The sequence below is a fragment of the Puntigrus tetrazona genome, chromosome 23 (assembly GCF_018831695.1).
Source record: "Puntigrus tetrazona isolate hp1 chromosome 23, ASM1883169v1, whole genome shotgun sequence".
Taxonomy (NCBI): domain Eukaryota; kingdom Metazoa; phylum Chordata; class Actinopteri; order Cypriniformes; family Cyprinidae; genus Puntigrus; species Puntigrus tetrazona.
Window position 1 is genome coordinate 9,078,787 of NC_056721.1, and position 19,860 is coordinate 9,098,646.

A 19,860-nucleotide genomic window follows, 5' to 3' on the forward strand; every position below is an offset into this window, starting at 1 on the left:
TTACACATATTTAATTCTACTTTGAAACAAGAGTCATTACCTCCTCAAATTATGTATTTTAAATTACAAATTTGCTTGCAAAATAAAGTTGCATATATTTACAAAATTGTTATTTTTGCATGCATTCTGTACATTTTAAAATGTAATTAGTATTTCAATATTGTGAGTATTAAAATGAAAAGGTAAATATAAATATGAAATTGAGCATATTTAGGTCAATTTTTTTTTTATAATTTAATTTAGCATTACCTTTAAGTAGCTGCTGGTCCATAAAAAGGGTTTGGATGCAACATTGCCCTATAAATATTTTAAAACGGCACATAAAATGTGAGAACCAGAAAGGCGTGACATTTTGGGGAAAAAAAAATAAAATAAAATATATATATATATATATATATATATATATATATATATATATATATATATATATATATATGAAAGTTGATAATGTCACTTATGCCTTTCTGCTTCTCACCTCTTAATCGGTCTTGATTTGTTTGGCTTATTTGCTTGTTTTAAAACCTAAACAAAAAACAACTGAGTCCTTCTGTTTTTCTTGCGCTGGTATCTTATCAGAGCCTAGAGCAGATTCCAGAGACTCCCACAAAGAGAAGCAAAATATGCCCTTATTATGAGCTCTTCCTCCAGCTTAGTTCTTATCTCAGAGACAGAAGGTCCAAGGAACAGCAGTTTTATGATTTCAGAATAAATGTCAAAAGAAACAAAAAACATTCAAAACAACAGGCAGTTTTCAACTCCTTTAATGGTTCAGATGGTATAGATTTTGGACGCATTTAAGTCAAGGGACGAGGTCGACGACCATATGGCATAAAACAACCATTCAATTGAATTTTTAAACAATAAAAAAAAGAAAAAAAAGAAATTCACATTAAATAGTTTAACAGCTCAAGCGAGTACGAACAACATGCAGTGAAGTCAATGAATTAAACAAGAATCCAGAATGACATTCAATGGATGCAAAGCTCAAAGGCCACAAACCCAACCTGAAACGAGTGCATGTAAGACATGATTGTATGCTTCTGATGTTAAAACAAACAAACAAAAAACCCCGAAAAAAAACGATGCATAGACAAAATAAAGATTTACGGTTAAAAAGAAATCAGATGCACGATCCTGTCAAAATGCAGCTGTCACATGGACAAGTAATCTTGATGACTGAAGACATTCAATCAAATACTTATTGCTGATATTAGCGAGAACTATAAAAGCCATTTTCAAAGGACTTACATCCACAGATTAAAAAGAGGTGTACATCGATGTTTAATGCAGCAAGGCTCTTGTGACCGTTAGAGAGCTACTTGAACATACACCAGAGACCACAATGCAGGCATGCGTCATTTCAAAACACTAAAGATACAATAATTATGTTAAGCAAGTTAACAAAACATGAATACACATTAAATACTGAACATGAAATAATGTTACCAAAAAGGTCAGAGGCCAAAACACAAAACTCCTAATAGAAAAAAAGGTTTGGTTTTCATTAAGTCGACGCGAGATGTTTAGCGTCCTTTAAAATTCACACAAGCTTATATTTATCTTCGACTTCAATCAGAATAACTAAAAACGTGTGTTTCACTAGCACCACTGAATCAGACGGTCAAATATATGCTGACACATACCCACATCTGAGTACGGCACGTCCTGTTACAACGCTTAAGGCTTAGGCTTTTCATCTGATGTGGAAATTTGTCGTTATTTGAGTTTTTAAAATCGTTTGTACTAAAACGCGGTTACAATTCAGAATTGAAGTTTAAAAGGGGTCTGCGTTCGTCTACATTTTAAGACATTGAAAAAATAAATAAGGACCTAAGACATTCATTAGATACCTTTAGAAATATTTTACATAAAACCACAGTTGGCACAACTCGTTCACTTTTCTACTTTTTCATACGTTCTGTACAAAAAAAAGGCTATGAAATTTCACATTAATCCAAACATCGAAAAAAAGATCATGAAACATCAGGTCATTTGTGTACATCGTTCTGTGAGTGTGTGCTTGTGTACGGGCCTCGTCCATTTTGACAATTCGGTATCCTCCGCAACAACATTAAATGCTATTTTGAAGAAATTACGACGCGAAAAACTACTAAACAACCAAAAACCCTGAAAATAATAAAGTAAACAAAAAAAAAACAAAAACAAAAAAAAAGTCTACCTGCAGGATCCTGTGGACAATTAAAACAAGAAACGACATACACAGAAAAAGAAACCGAAAATCGTCTGTAATAACGTAACCCATGAGGCGATTTATATTGTTTCGTAGTTTGACCAGACAAATGAAGCTCTTGGTCCATTAAGTCTCTCATGGGAACAAATATAAAACGCCATTTACGGAAGGATGATGCAAAAAACGAAACTTGAAAACCCAAATCGAATATTTACCCGCCAGGACTCTTTCAGACTCGTTTGCTATAAGTCATCAGGTAGTGCGGCCGCAGGGCCCGATAGTGTAACAGTTAGTGTGAGGAAGAAGAGGGGAATGGGGAAGAGAAGGGAAGTGGGGCAACTGGCATGCAGCAGAGCCCGGCCCCTCTCTCATCTCAGGCTCCGCCCTCTCCATCAGTCAACAGTGTTGTGTTGTGTTCAGCTGTAGTGACTCGGCATGGCGAGAGGTCACTGTCTCCTGTCCTCGGTCTCTGATCTTGAAAAGGCCATCACCACATCCTCAGCTCCTGGGAAATGGACAAAACTTATATTTTAGACTGGCATCACACATAGATTATAAAATAAAGTTCATGATTATTTTACTTTTTTTCTACAATTATATACAGGACTTGACATGCACATATTTACAGGATTTTACACACACACATTTATTACACATTAAGTAACAATATAAAGATATTTTCAGTATGAAATAATATAGATAAATGAAATAATTCAGGCTCTGAGAAGACAACTTATTTCAAGCCTATTTGTACTGCACAAAATACTGCATGTAAGAAAATAAAGGCAGCCGCTCTCCAAGCCATTATCCTTAACAGCTTTATTAGGTCAGGAAAATGTAATCTTCACAATAGAGCAAATTACGCGAGCTCGCTCATTGGCGCCGAATGCTATTATAATGGCTGAAGAGCAAACAGGCTGTGGTGTGTAATTAACCTCAGACAATGACTGTCTGCCTCACAAACACTCCAGATAAAATTAAATAAATAATTATCATCACACTAAATGGAGGCATACTGCGTACTGTGATTTTTTTTTAATAGTACACAAAACATGCACACAATATGCAATGCAACTTTTATAACAGTACAATGCAGTACATCTGCTCTTCACTTAATTCTGAAGTTCTTAATTAGTATGTCTTAATCATAGTAAAAATGTCTGAGATTAATGCAAGCATCAATTTAAACATATGTAGAAGCATTACAGAAAACTGTTGCTCAATGTAGTGGGTCATGTGGATATTCAGTATATAAAGTTAGTTAGTTAGCAGCAGTGTTGGGGAAAGTTCCTTTTTTTAAAGTAATGCATTAAAACTAATTACTTTACTTCAGAGGTGTCCAAGCTTTCTAAATTGGATCACTGAAGATCGGCAGCAAAGACATTGTTTTTCTACTTTGCTGTGATCCAAAGTCTGTTGTAAAGATGAGCCTTCTTTAATCATTACTGACCCCGCTGACCCCTCAAATCAATATTTCACACATTCATGCTTCTGCTGCTGTATGAATTTCTTTGTTAAGCCGAACACAAAAGGAAGATTTTTTTATAAAAAAAGAAGAAGTTTGTAACCAGGCTGTTTTGCGTCACCATCGACTCCCATAGTATTTTTTTTTTTCATTTTTGGGTGAACTATTCCTTTGATAAGCAGGTACCTATGGCCCTCAGTTAGTTCACATAAACAGCTTAACATCAGCTTCTGCTTTTGTAGCATGCGGCATGAGACACAACAACCGCAGTAACAAGCATTGTTTGGGGTTTTCTGTGCCACACTGATAAGAAATGCATCTAAAAGCCTCTATAAACCAAGTCTACTAGTGTCCATATCTGAAATACGGACTCCGGGAAAACAAACACTGCAAGAGATGTCCTCTGAAGACACGAAAATGTCACTGGTGGATTGCGGGAAGTCTGCGGGCGTTTGTGATTTCAGTCAGGTTCTCGGCGAGGGAAGGCACTAATCAATTCCAATCCTGAATTACCGATTCCGCCAGGGGAAGGAAAACAAACCCCTGCGAACCAGGTAAACAGGATTTGTAGGTCCAGCTGCCCTGAGATGAACACGGATTAATAACAATACCACAAATGTGTAAACACAACATAAACAGCAAAACCTTGAGCTCTGGCTGGATTATTTTAAAGGTCATTGAGGAATTGCTGCACAGGAAGTTGCTGTAGCCCAATATCGTGTACTATGTACGGCGATTCAGTGTTTCGGTTATGGAGCTAATTTTTTATTCAACACTGGTTTGAAGGAAAATACTGTTTTGACTGTCCTACTCAAAGCTTAATAAGCAAAATGCAGGAATGTTAATTTCCTCTGCCTTTCATGTACCGTAGCCCACAAAATCAGAGATATCACTTCCTCTACATAAAATGACCATCTTAATTCTCCAGGAGTTTAAGATACACTGTCTAACCATCAAAATGCAAAAGACATGCACTCAACATCAAAGGGGCCCTTTGTACTTTACTGAAGGCTAGTGTATTTTGATGATGCTCTTTACTTTCCTGCAGAGTTTTACAATATTAGGATATTTATGCAAAACCGAATGAAATATGCTGCAATGAAACAAATGCTTCAATGAAAACCACAAGCTAGTCAAATGCAGTACAGGTCAAGATAATATTATCGACCCTTAATCTGGAAGTTTCCACTAGGCTAACTGTTCTGTATTTGACTGGCTAGTTAACACTGTTTAGAGTCCCAGCCTCAGAGGAGACAAGAGAGCAGTAGATTTATTTATTAATTTACTGTATATTACACTGCATTTCACATTTTCTCTGGAAAATAGTGTATCACAAGTTTCAACTAATATGGTTTAAAACAACGATTATGATGCAATAAACATGATAATCTTCTTCTGTGATGTTTAACGGCTGTTCACAAAACAGCTTCACATGAAAATGAAAACCAAACAGTTATTATTTTGCTAAATATCTGAGGTACTGTCTGTAAAGGCACAGACCTATTGTAGAAAAAGGGGACCGGGGAACAGCAGCTCATTTGCATTTAAAGAAACACAAGCAAAAACAGCATGTTTCGGCCTCCACTCAAAATAGGCATCTTCAAAATTATATAATAAATCGTCTGTGGGGTATTTTAAGCTGAAACATTACAAACATATTCTGGGGACACCTGAAAGCTACATAATAGGTCTCCTTTAAACAGTAATTAATTACTTAAATAAAAGGCTGACCTTTTAACGGGAACGGCCAGACATTAACAATTAAATAACAATACTTTTATTAACTACGGAGGACAAGAATAGTGAACTTTCATCTTTCAGATTAAAACAAAACAGAAGCTTTTGCATAGAGAGAGAGCTCTAGATGAGGCTCACACAAGCTGTATGTTACCTGATTCTACTGAAAATCTGTCTAATTTCAGTATTTATGCTTTATTTTACAGCAAAATAAAAATAAAAGCCCCACAGATTTGCATTTACTTTTTAGGAAATGTCTCAATAAGCTGAAATAGGAATGAGAAATACTCCCAATTAACACATTAAAATAGGAAAGACGACTGTATAAACAATAGACATGACGCAAACCCAATGAAAACCAAACTGTGATGATGAAAATGAGACTGCGGCTACTAAACCATCAACAGCATGTCTTTGATCCTGCATGATCTTTTAAGGTTGCGTAATGCTTGCGTAACAGCCTATCATGTTAAGGAGGGGTCAAAGACAAAGACGAGGCTTTAGAACCACTGACAGGCTGCTCTCAAAATTCTCACAGTTGAAATGAATGCGCGTTTAAGCAGAAGGGAGAATGGAGAGAGCGTGGATGAAAATGTCCCTCTTCATCTTCCGGCTGCCTTCGTTCTGGTGGAGCCGCTCCCTGCGACGCACGCTGTGTCACAGGAGCACAAGCCAACGTGCCGCAGACGTCAGAGCCCCCAAGAGTCGTCGCCTAGCAACAGCTCAGAATCAGATTGCATCACAATCCGGCAGACAGCAAACACCTATGAACAAACAGCAGCTGTCTGCATCTCCAATACTGCCCTGTTTAACCTCTAACAACAATACATTCATCACAATCCATAATCACGTTACAAAACACCTGTGGTCTGTGATACTGAAGTGACAGCAGTTTTTAGTCATGATGGTGAGATCTTTGATACTTGCTTACTCTAAATGACTGCATTTACAAGCCACATGATTACATGATTAAATGCCAAAGGTGCAATCAGTTTTACGTTACCAATGCTACGTTGTACAGTAATTAGATAATATATCAGTTTTATTTTACATAGTATAGGTTGCTTGTCCATGCAAATAAACAGACAAAACTATGAGCAAGCATTTAGATGCTATTTACATTAATTGAAAATAGCATATTTTTTTAGTGATGGGTGCTATTCACATTAAGGTAAAATAGCAATAGATTGTATTTACACTGTTAAAATAACAGGATTTTCAGCTATTTATTGCAAATTGTGGCAATTATCAGCACCTCAGTACTGCAGTAAATTATAAAACATTATGCAATATGTAAGGGTTAATTACAAATTAAATAAATTATTAAAACAGATGCCACCTTATTGGAACTATATAACCCCTTCCCACACCTACCCTAACCAAACCAGATACTTTATTTTTACCTTTGATTATTTGATTTTATTTTATTAAAAGCTTATCTTTCTGGTGTGATATGAGATTTGAAAAGAGAGGAAATACACAAAAGTAAAAATAGAAAAAGAAAAATTATTTAGGAACACTTTATATTAAAGTTTCATTTCTTAACATTAGTCGGCTACATTAAGGAACATGAACTAACAATGAAAAATACTTCTAAAGCTTTTTTTTTTTTTACATCATCTATTTTATTCCAATATTTACTAATGCGTTATTAAAATTAAAAGTTGTATTCGCCAATAATATGTAATGTTAACTTCGCATGACCTAAATAATGCATCTAACTGTAACGTAACAGTAAGTCAAACTAAACTGAACTAAAATTAATTATATATATATATATATATATATATATATATATATATATATATATATATATATATATATATATAGAGAGAGAGAGAGAGAGAGAGAGAGAGAGAGAGAGAGAGAGAGAGAGAGAGAGAGAGAGAGAGAGAGAGAGAGAGAGAGAGAGAGAGAGAGAGAGAGAGAGAGAGAGAGAGAGAGGGAGAGAGAGGGAGAGAGAGAGGGAGAGGTGTGTGTGTATTAAATAAAAATAAAACAGAAAACTATTTATTTCTACAGTAGCATTAAACACTTGGCATTTAAAAAAAGTGCACCTACCAACAGATAAATAAAAAATCCCATTTAACAGCTGTTAACAAGACTGTTTAACCTAAAATGTACAAATCATCTGATAATAGCAATAAAATACTGTAATAATAAACCAGAAGGGGTACACTTAAAAAGATAATTGCAGGCAGATCAAGGAGTCGAGATAGCAGATATGGTATTAGTGGGCCATTTCAGGAAGTGCAGTTTAAACATGGCCAGCAGTGATGGATCATGAGCAGTGAGTGTGTGGGACTGACACACAACCACACATACACCCCCACATCCTTCTGTGTGCATCACGCAAGACACTTTTACATCTACAAAGACTCCAACCAGCCAAAATATGACTCACACATCCAGATATTTATTTCATAATCATCTAAATATAAAACAAATGTAATAATTTATATTTCAAAAATAAATAATATAGATTATATATATAGCATTAGCACAGACCCCCGGTGTATTTTCCCCCTTCAACGTGTCAGTGAAATTTCTTTAATGCCGGCTCTGTGGCTCATTAATTTGCTTATCGGAGGAAATAGACTTTTAGACCATTACTACTGCAATTAGAAACGGGTCACAATCTGCTCCAGCAGAAGAGGATAACGATGAACAGCAGGACGGCGACAGGGCTGTTTAATAACATCTACTGCATTATTGTACTGTGCCAGAGGACCACCTAAAAACACACCGTTCACTGCTGGTAAACAAAACCATTGTAGTTAAAATGAACACAACAACTGGACATATTTGGGCTAGGCTTAAAATACCAGAGCCTGAGAGGAAATTAATCATGTAAACTGTTACATGGGTTTTTACGCCCTTTTATTTTAGCAATGTTGCAAAAGTTATTTATTCAAGCCATCATGAGGTCTATTTATAGAAGTAAAAAAAAAAAAAAAAAAAAAAAAAGAGGCCTGTACTTATGACAAATAAGCGTTTTTTGTGTTCTGGGCAATGAGTCATTGGTTTAGTGATGAAGTCTTTAATGTGCTTTCTGTGTCGCATCGGTCCACTGATGGAGTGCAGTCTGGGATTATGCCGTCTGAGGATTATACCAGCAGACACAAGACAAAAGACTGTTGACTCGGCCGCGTCAGTCTAAAAGATGGATAATACACAGCTAACTAATGCATAGTCTTGAACTCTTTAAAAGGGCAGGCACTTACACAACAAAGACAATAAAAGTTTGTAAGAGGGATGTAAAAGAGCAGCGTCCTTTCAAACGCTGTCACACAGACCGGACCAAATGAGCGAGTGCCATGTTCTCACACCGTCCGTCTGCAATTAACAATCCTGTTTGACTGAAGGTCCTCTAATGAGGCCTGTTCCTCTCCTTCATTCACACACCACCACGAAGCCCTTGTCCACCCCGCTTGCCGCCCATTCCATTGCCATGGAAACTGTCTACTGTACATGCTCCATTGTTCAGTCCCTAAGGCCTCCACAAAAGCAAAGGCAAGCTTTCTCACAGCCTCATTGTCGGCATTCGGCCAATGATGAGGATCAGAGTTCAGCCAGAGAATGGCCTGCCGCTCACACTCCTTCTGGATCCAAAAAAAAAGTCATGCATGCATGTCGTTGATAACAAATGATTGTGATTCTATATTGTTCTATCAGATATGAATTATTTTAAGTTAGTGTTTTATTTGTTATTTTATCATATTTTTAATGTAACGATTCTTTCCCCAGAAACATTAACCTAATTACTGTATAAATAAAAAGTCACTCGATCATTTTATTTGAGCTGCAGCTACTTCTTTAGGCTTGTTAATGAGTTTGCTTGGCATGGTACAAGGCTTTGAGCTGCTTGAACTCTCAAAGTTCTCCTACGCCCACCGTCCTCCCCCAGACACCACCATCCAGTTTCATCCTCTAAACTTCAAGGCCTTAGATTTGATTAAAATTGCATTACAAAATTTAGAATATGCGTCTATGCTAATTAGCCAATTAGATGGTCCCGAATGCAAATTTGTTTAATCCGTAGACAAGTAAACAGGGAAAATGGCGGGTTTGGAGTTTCAGAAGGAGTAAACATACCAGATTTGTACACTTATGAAGGAAAAATGACTGGTGGTTGAATGTGCAAAACTCACTGTTGAAGTGCTTGCATGTTCTGAATAGTCAAAAGAGCCCATCTGCAAATATTTGTTATATCTGACCACAAAACCACTGGTGTGTATTTATAGCGATATAGTATTTATAGTGATAGCCAAAAATACATTGGGTCAAAACTATTTATTTTTCTTTTATGCCAAAATGATAAGGACGTTAAGTAAAGATCAATGAAAATATTAAGTAAATTTCCTACTGTAGATATACCGATATGTAATTTTGATTAGTAATATGCATTGCTCAGAACTTCATTTGGACAACATTAAAGGCAATTTTCTCTGCATTCAAATAGTTGCATCTCGGTATCCCTATCCTAACAACCCTAACAAAAAAACAGTTACACACAAAGTTATTATTCACATGTGAGAACGATGGCCACTGAGAAAGATCTCAGTGGTCCGAGTCTGACGGCAGCCCTTTCACTTTACCCTGGAAATCTGAGAGGCCATCCATACCTTTAAGCATAAAGCCACATAGCATGCTTCTTCCTTGTAAGAATTATTACAAACAAATATAGCTATGTCTGCAGATATACTAGTCACTGGGTGACTCATTTTCCAAGGTGCTGGATGCAAACACAGGCAGCCCTCTGAGACAGCTTGATACGTAAATAATTTATCCAACAGTGGTATAGTCTCCCGAGATGTGGCACTATTTTGCCTGATGTGAGAGAGAAAGCATTAGCATGTGTAGATCTGAAGTGCCATCCATTTGCTGCAATATTACATTAGCTAAACCCTGAGATAGCCGTGTCGTGATCCTACATTATCCGTTTAATTTAAACTAAAATAACTGACTACTACTAAACACATTACAATTCACCTCAGCGGGCCTTTGCATTTTTAGCATAAGCTTTATTTAAGGGTTCGCCCAGATCGCACGTCAGAGAATGAGATGTCACAGTTTCTCCTAATAGAAACTGACTAATCTTGATGATACTCTCCTAATATATTCCATGATGTCTATGCTTTAAACAAAGGTTATTGTACTTCGCCGTGTGGTGTTCATTAAGTGCGTTCCCTTTCATCTCACCCTCGTTATACTGCAGGAGACCACAAGTGTCTGCTGATCGCTTTCATCTTAGAGCTGGCATTTACATTTCTTATTCTAGAAACATCACAACGTCTTAAAGAATCACTCATCAGAATGTTGGCTCATCGAAGATGGAATATTTCCTAACGTCGGAGCAAACACACACACACACACACACACACACACATATACAGAGCTGCACAAAAAGTAATTCGAGCTGGAAAAATCCCAGAAGCACAACACGCATTGACATCTACATCCATCTTTCTTCTGCTACTGCATTATTTATGAAGATCCTTCCAAAAAGAGCACAGCATTGGTATCCTTGCCTAACAACCAGGCTCATATGCATATTTAATGAAAACAAAATGTGCGCTCCATTCTTCTATACACCTAGAGTTATTTACGACGTTAACACTTGTTTTCTCCGTGGTTGAAAAAAAGACGTACCACAGAGCATGTGATTTCTATGACAGTTTTCTGTCATAGAGACAATTTCTTACTATAGTATATAAAGCAATCAAGTGAAGTTCTTTCGCACTGAATCTATAGATCAACTGACATACATGTGTTACGTTTAAACTGCCTACCTGAAACATTTATGTTGTGCTAGCGCCCCCTTGTGGAACGAGCTACTGCATAAAGTCTAAAACATACAAAACTCTTTTTTCCCAGTACACACACACACACACACACACACACACAATTTAAAATATAATTGTTTGGTAGCTTATACATGATCTAGAGTCATCTAACTCTATAATTCAAGAAAGCCAATAATCCTTCTAATATTCCAATGTCCAGTGGGATGAGAACTACGTTAGTACGTCAGTTCGTGGTAAAGGGTGGAGGTTTGGCGTGCAGTGTTCAGGCTGTAAATGTTGACTTACCCTGGTCAATAGGGTGCTGTGGCAACTGACTCATCTGGCTGTGCACCACACCTGCATAATTCCGCAGAAACGCTTCCTCGTTTGGTGTCAGCTGTAAGGGTGGGGACAAAAAAAAAATAACTTCACATTTGGAACTGAAAATCCGTGCCGGTGTCTAGTTGAGAATTGCCACTAAACTGTCAAAATGCTAGATCACCTTCAAAGAACAATGAAATGGTCACCAAACTCAAGACAATGACAGGTTTATATATTTTATAGAAATTATAAAAAAAGCAAGCAATTAGCTTTCTAAAGTATCCAAAAAAAAAAGTAGTGTTTTGCATTATTTTAGTCTGGATCCAACCCTTATGAGGATCTGAGATGACTGAACAAAATCAAGAAATTATGCTAACCCAGAAACAACAATTTTAAAATTCTAATATCGTAATAACACTATATTACTGTGTTTGATTACGTGCAATTGGATTACTCTTACAACTACTGTGTGTATTTCGGCCATAGTCATCACTAATAGCCTAGTCCTAAATGTAATGAAGAGAGATAATATTTTCTGTAAAGCTGCTTTGCAATGGTTGGAATCGTGAAAAAAGTGCTATACAAATAAACGAACTGAATTACACTGAATAAAAATTGAGGGTATTCTGAAGAAAACAATGTTTGTTTGTTTTTTATAATCTGTGCAGCTGGGGTAAAATAATATTAACCAATTTATTCCAGCCAGAAAAAAAAAGAATCACGTCTTGCCCACATTATTTCTCACAAAACACTCAAGAACGTGTCACATTACTTATGTTAGAAGTGAAGCCAATTCATGTGGTCTTTAAAGCACATCAGAAGATGTCTTATTCTCGCTGGACTGACACTTACATTTGATCCCATTTTCTTGAGCATGAGCAGCACCCGCACCTTCTGCTGGATGTACATCTCCTCAGGAGACTTGCCAGGGGCTTCCTCTCGGTTCATCCCCCCTGCTCCTGACGCACTGCTGAGCAACCGCACACAGAGCGAGAGAAGTATTCAATTATTCATATCCCAAATTTTATTTTCAGAACTCGTGAGTTGAATACATTCCTGCTTGGGTTTCATACAAAAAAATATGAAGCACGAGGGCCTAGAAATGTGAATACAACCTACATTTAACTGCAGTGAACATTTCCATTAGATTTACAGAATCTAAGCAACATTATACTGATGAATAAAAACCCTTACTAGTTAGCTGTTTGCAATAAGGCAATGTACAGAGAGAGAAAGAAAAAAAAAAAATTTAAAAAATAAACCCTTCGTAACCTTTGCCGAATGCAGAAAGCTTCTAATTAAGCAGAATGACAGTGTGTGAAGTCTGAACACACTTCAGATCATGGAGCAGGTTGACAGCATCATAAATGGCCCTCATGCATATTTAATGGAAGATCTAACCGTGCTCCCAGCTTTCCCTCATCTTGCTCACTTCCTAATGACCTATTTTCAAACTTACACTCAGTATGAAACAATTTTAAGGACCTTGAGGTGCAAAGAACATAATCGCAGAAGAAAGCCACAAGACAGTGAATCTGCAAAACAATCCGATGCCCCAAATGTTCTTCTCCAGAACTATAAAACAAACAGATGCGGACTGCAGTAACACCACCTAATCCATAATCAAAGGAATAACGGATCACGCAACATATCATAAAACAAAACAAAAAAACAGCTAATATTTGAGGAGGAAGTATATCACATACAGTACGAAGCACTGACGATCCAAACAAAATGAATGGCATCTAATATATTCTTGGGTTTTGTGAATTTGTCAGAGTGAATCCTTTGGCGACATCCAGCCTGTGATGTCTCACGCCCTCTTATCTGCACAAAGAGCCTCTAATACATGTTGACAGCTTGTTTGATGTGGGGTTAGCCTATATTTAATTGAAAAGCTCGTTCAACCTTTCATTTCAGGACGGACACGTTTGCCTTGCCATGACTTTAAGAATGACAGTACCTCCCCATGGCCTATCCAGTGTGTTGACAGCTTAAATTTCTGAAGGCTACTTAATGTAAGCCGGAAAGGCATTTAAGACAGAAAGCGGTATAAAAACGGGCGACGCTGGCAAAATAACTAACCCAGATTTCCTCTACAGTCACAGACTCATCAGTCACCAAAGGGCCGTAGCATCAAAAGGGCTTCATATTCAATAAAGCATGCACTTTATTCTGTTGCGTCTCGCTGGCAGCCGTGGGGGGATGAGGAGTGCTCGCAGATGAAAGACACAAGAGGGACCGGAGCGTCAGTTCGGCAGCTCTGTGACACCAGGCACACCTTCAGGGGGGAGACGGCTCGCTCTCCCTTTCTCGCTTTTGATCATGACTGTCCTTCCTGCTGGAGACGAGACAGGCCAGACAGCAGGAAGACTCACTGCAGCTCATCTCTGCCGCAAACACCCAAGAAAAGCCGGTGCATAACAACGCACCTACTTCCTTCTAAGACCGTGGGTAGGAATCTCAGAAAAATGCCCCATAATCTTTCTGGGCTTTAGATGTGCAGTGCACTGCAGCTCAGTATCAGGTGCTTTGTTTGAGCAAGTCTGCATATTTTCTGAAATATGTGGATGATAGAACAAGAAAAAAGTAAATTATTATTAAACAATTTGTTATTTTCGTAGCCTGAAGCTGTGTCAATAGTTTTGTTTTCAATAAACAAAAATCAACCCTTAAAATCTAGAAATAAAAAAAAATAATTAGTAATTAACATAGATAAACAAATTATATAAAAACTACATATATAAAATTAATTAAAAACATTTATAATTATTTGTCTTTTAGTTATATACTACAGTATTTACTCTACAATTCCTATATTGATTCGGTTTTAAATCATATTCACACACACACACACACATCAATATCCTACAGAGATTCTAAGAAGAAGAATCAATCAGTGCTATTGCCACCAGATGTCATTTTAGACTTTTCTTGATTTCACGGTGGAAGATGTCAAATCATGTGGCAATGGGCTAAATATAGAACACCTATCCTCTGGTTCAGTCATGACCCAGCCTGCAAGGCTCAAGTTAGTGTCATTTGGTTTCCCAGAGTTTAATTGGAGCTTAATTCCGATCACAACATAGAGCTCCTGTTTTTAAAGCATATAAAGCCAAATTTTGGTCTTAGTTTGTTCACTGACTGGACGTTATTTCACAGCTGCAAGGTCATAACACAGAGCCAACGCAACGATACTGCAAAAGATCAGTTTATCAGCGACTCCTGCCACTATCCATGTAGGGAAGGTGCAGAAGCTCTGGAAGGAGATCCACAATCCAGATAGCGGTTCTATTTATAGACTCATCAAGTCATTCGAATCCTCACAAACAGCTAGCCAAGAAAGATTCCTCAATTGTTTGAACATGTGACAGAAAGCATGCATCAGAAAGAATTCATCTTCAACTCAAGAAACATCTTTTGCATTAGTTCAATAAGAAACATCCGAATGTGTGCACTTCCGTTCTATTTAGTATGCAAAAAGCAATATGGCAGACATCACTGATGCTTGTGTTGAAATGGGAGCAAATCCCTGCAGCCATGTTCCAACATCTAGTGAAAAGCCTTCAGAGAAAGGCACATGGTTTAGAAATTAAGATGTGCCAGTCTCTACGTATTTGTAATGTATGCAAAGCAATCAAAATCTGTCTGTTGATCAAAACTAATTCAGCTCATCAAAATGATGCCCTCAAAAGGCAAAAAAAAAAAAAAATACAATTCAAGACTTGATTCAAAATGAGGATAAACAAACAACCTGCAGTTTTTGCAGGCGGAATGTTAACCAATCACCATATAAAACATAATTAGCACAAATTATTTTCCATGGTATAACAAATTCCCAAGACACTGGATTTTCTTTGAATCGCAGGATGTTACACAACCTTTGCCTGTCAGTGGAAACAGATGATGCTGTGGACTGGAAAAATGATTGGATATTGCCAAAGTTATTCTGTCAGCGACAGCAGATCATCACCACATCCCCTCTATAAGCAGCTAGACAGAATAAACAAAAAAGAAACTAATACTGAAGGAGATGAAAGGAGGTTTTTTTCCAGTATTACCGGAGTGAATGGTGAATCAGCAGAGGGCGCAGTTTTAGAGATCTGTTTTATGTCTCAACTGCCAACCCTTGACCAAACTGAAATCCATTTACATGATCAAAAAGTGGACCAGTGGACATCCAGTAGGTTATAATATGATTATAATTACAACCAGAAACCACCTACAACAAACAGGTTTGACTGTCCTCAGCTGTCTTCCTATTCTCTCTGCCTCCACATTCCTGTCTACTCTACAAAAGACATACAGAGGTCATTTTGACAGAAAACATCCAATATGCAAATAACTCCAATATTTAGGCACTCCGATATTAAGTCCAAGTATGGATATGACAGAATCATTCGCCAACAGATTTTGCAGATTCTATGGTAATTTAGCCATATACAGTCTGAAACAATAGTTAGTGTATTTGACAACAATAGAGATGAGGCAGCCAGAGCTGGTATGACTGATAACTAGGTCATGACTCGTTAGCAATGCATGAAGCATGACCCAGCAATGCAATCCCTGTAAATTCAAAAACATTCAATGTTAAAAAAAAAAAAGATTATTTTTATAAACTATATAGTCTACATAGTTGAAAAGCAGATACTTTGGAATTTCAGCTTAGTACATATTCACTTTAAATAATATTTTTTTTAAAAATCCATAAGTTTAATCGCTGCAAACTTTTTATGACAGGGTGTAAAAAGGTTCAAATATTACTGAAGTTTTCTAAGGCTTATTTTGTCAATGCATCTCCTCGGTATTCAAATGCGTCTAGTATAAGTGTTTCACAAGATGGTTGTCATGCACCAGAGCGCTTGTCATGAATCACAATACAAAACCCACTGCAGTGGGAAGCTCCCTTTGGGATCACTGCTGCACCGGCTGTCAGAGATATACAGCTATATGAAACTATGACAACACATTTCTCTCCATAATATGATTCAAGAAAACTTCAACTAAATAGGCTTAAACACTAGATTTCAAGGCGGGAAGTCAGGCCTTTCCTCAAAGAGTGGCAAATTTATCTGAGATTTAAACCAGTAGTAAAAATAAATAAATAAATAAATAATAATAATAATAAAAGTATATACACACACACATACATATATATAAAATTATATATGAAGAGTTCATTTGCAAAAACTTTTTTTTTTTAAAAATCATGTTTTTTTATTTTGCTATTGTGTTTTATTGTGCTAGTTAGCTAGTATTTTTTTGTAATTTTGTACCCACCTGCTGTTTGACTGAGATTAACTGGACGCACAATGAAAAAACTTGATATGAATTTCAAGAAAAAAGTGTATATATATATATATATATATATATATATATATATATATATATATATATATATATATATATATATATATATATAAAGTATAAGTTATAATGCAAGAAAAGGATTGAGATCATTAATAGTGTGCAAGCAAAATTCTTCAAAGTCAAAGGAAGCCGACCACTGAAAATTTAAGCAAGCCAAAGAGGATTTCGCTAATTGCCACAGAAAGAAGCCACATTTGCAGCCAGCGAGGCTGATTTAAGCCCGTATCCCAGCCTTGATCATGTAGGAGCAGGCCTTAAAGGCATAAAACCAGCCTGTGTTGTGTCTGAACGACAGAAAAAAAAAGAGGGGGTAGGGGGATGCCAAGCGACACCAGGGGGGCTGGGCTCCCCACAACAACAACAAAAAAAAAAATGTGATGAAGCTTGGCTTGGCAGGAGGTCTGAGTCCGTGCATAAGCTTATAGCTCAAAGGCAGCTGATGATCTCCCTTCGGGACACAGAGGTTGGACGGTCCATGAGCCGCACCTGCCCCCCTGCCCTAACGGAGGAAAAGCGTCTTTCTTGGATTCAAAGAGTCAGAATCCCTCAGGGGAATGCGAAGACTGAAGAAAATACAGTTTGACTTCCAAGTTCACAAGTAGCTGGCCCTGCCCTGTCCCGTCAGCTCTCGAAGCCCAGCGCAGTTCAAGTGCCCACTACAGGCAGACTGCCAGTTTCATAGCCGAATTTGAGCCAGACAGATGTATTCTGTATTCACAATGAGTTCAGGGTGTGGAGAGACTAAAAATAGCCTATCATTGCCACTAAGACGTGATAATGTGGCACAAGTGACAGAGATTCTTTCTGAACTGAGCGCCTAGGATTAACTGATGAACGTACAAATATTAAATTGAGCCAAGCAAACACGAAAACATACAAAAAAAAAAAAAAAAAAAAGTGCTGCATTTATTAATTGTTTTTTCCCTAAAACCATTAATGCAACCACAGGGAGCATTTAAACATATCTGTGCATTCAGAGCGGCAGATTCACGTGTTAAAAGCGAGCGGGCAAAAAGCAATAAAGGTGAACAGCACAAAGATCATAAACGATGACATTAATATGCAAATCATATTACGATTACATTTTAAGCGTACAAAGCGCTGTCTGAAACTGAACTAGTGCAGCAGTCAGTTAGCGGACTGGAATGACTCCAATCCTCTTCTCTCTTTCTGTGGCAAACCGCGCGCATATAGATCTCTCATTTACGTTTAAAACGAAGACTGTCAGTAAAACAAACTGTCTTTTACCTACGACCACAGCGTTTAAAGGAAAAAAAGTTGGCGTGCGCTGGATACAGGGGGTGTTTTAACAGACAAGCTGGATAGTGGGGCTGTAACAAAGCCCTGAATGAAGTTCCCACAATTCCCATTCACATACAAACACATTAGCTCGCTAGCAACAGAAAAACAGCCAAACCGCTTCAACTCGCGCCTCGTTTTGGGGCGTAATTTTCATACGCTGCCTCAAACGGCTCCGCTTTTGCGTCTTACCTCTCCTGGTCCAGGATTCTGTCGTTTTTGTTGTATCTGAGAGCTGTATTGTGTATAAGGAGGCGTCCTGTTCCGGGGTCACATCCCGACAGTCGGCAGCGCTGGAGTGACTCAAGAGCGTAAACGCGCCGCTGCTGATTCAGTTCCTGCCGGTGTGACGCGCGACCGTCGCCATTAGGGGGCGCAGTGACGCTAGCTAGCGACCGGCGAGCGAATAGCGGAGGTTGTCTTACATTTATCATATTTTGAAGATATAAGTTATAACAAGAGGAATGAAACGTCATCGCAGTCTGAGAATACGATGCAATACTGATTTGATATTTTACAATGAAAAACTTTATCATAATAAATGATAACAGATTTTAATATATCACAGTCTACATAACATTCTAAAAAGGACCTAAGCGTTAGATCAGTAGCAATCTTTTACATTTAAAAACGTTACTTTATCATTACATATTATATTATATTATATAACATTATATTGTACAAATATTTTTTATAAATATAATGAGAAATGTAAAGTCTGAGAAGCAGTGAAGCATTAACTGGTAACAATAAATATAACATTAAAAAGAAAAACTAATATTCATTGTTTTTGGGGGCTTTTTGTCTTCATAGAGCTGCACCACAATGTTTTTGGTCTGTCCTAAATACCTTCATAGTTTCTGTGGTACCACCTGTAAAGAGGTCAATTTAATAGGTCATAATATATATATATATATATATATATTTTTTTTATAGTGATTTTATCTAAAAAGCACTTTTGTGGTTATCTCCTGTAGTTGTTTCGTTGCATTCACCAGCTGTTGTCTGACATGTTATCAGTTCAATGTGTTTTTGTCTAGAAAAGCTGCAGTAAAGCAGACACATGATGCAATTTTAAAGTTTCATCATATATTCCTATTAAAACCTACATAAACTTTACACAGCATGTAACCTCCTTGATGGCTTAACAATAAAGTGCTGCCATTCAGTGCGGTTGTTTAAACAGTATGACATGACAGATACTAATGAACCCATTTCAGAGAGTAGAAACTGTACTAAAGCTTTGTTAATATATATAATAAAGCTTTTAGAATAAGCCATTAAGGTGCCCAAGTGGGATTTCTGTTTCTCAGGATTAAATACTGATTGCCGTATTACAGAAAATCCTTCAACTGCACTGAAACGGATTTCATTGTCCCTACTGTTATCGCCACTAGTTCTAGTCTCAGAGCATATGTTACAGAGAGTTTCCCAGCAGTCTCATTTACTGTACTCCTCACACTGGGAAAGCCTCGTTTATCATTCATTACACGATAAAGTTTGAGCTCCCATGCAGCTTTCACTTCCCCTTTTATCTCTGTTTCATTTCACTGTGTATATTTCTCCAACACACATAATAATAACAATCAAATGCTGATCAGGCGCATTTAACTTCCTGTCCCACACTAGTCTGAATTCTGGATATTAAGTAGGGTGAATTCGGGTAACTCGACCACATTGTGACAGCTGCC

At 37.3% G+C, this 19,860-nt stretch overlaps 1 protein-coding gene across 2 annotated transcripts; it reads right to left on the minus strand.

Moving 5' to 3' along the window:
* Positions 1-745: 745 nt before the first annotated feature.
* On the minus strand, positions 746-18,516 carry ctnnbip1 (catenin, beta interacting protein 1). Of its 2 annotated transcripts, none has more exons than XM_043225456.1 (4): positions 18,362-18,516; positions 12,353-12,470; positions 11,486-11,576; positions 746-2,696 (listed from the first exon to the last, which is right to left on the minus strand). In XM_043225456.1, the coding sequence occupies exons 2-4, from the start codon at positions 12,446-12,448 to the stop codon at positions 2,638-2,640; spliced, it is 246 nt and encodes an 81-aa protein (XP_043081391.1). In that variant the 5' UTR covers positions 12,449-12,470; positions 18,362-18,516; the 3' UTR covers positions 746-2,637. The 2 variants fall into 2 exon arrangements, with proteins under 2 accessions (XP_043081391.1, XP_043081392.1); XM_043225457.1 differs by having other exon boundaries at positions 12,353-12,467; positions 18,362-18,488.
* Between the last annotated feature and the right edge of the window lie 1,344 nt (positions 18,517-19,860).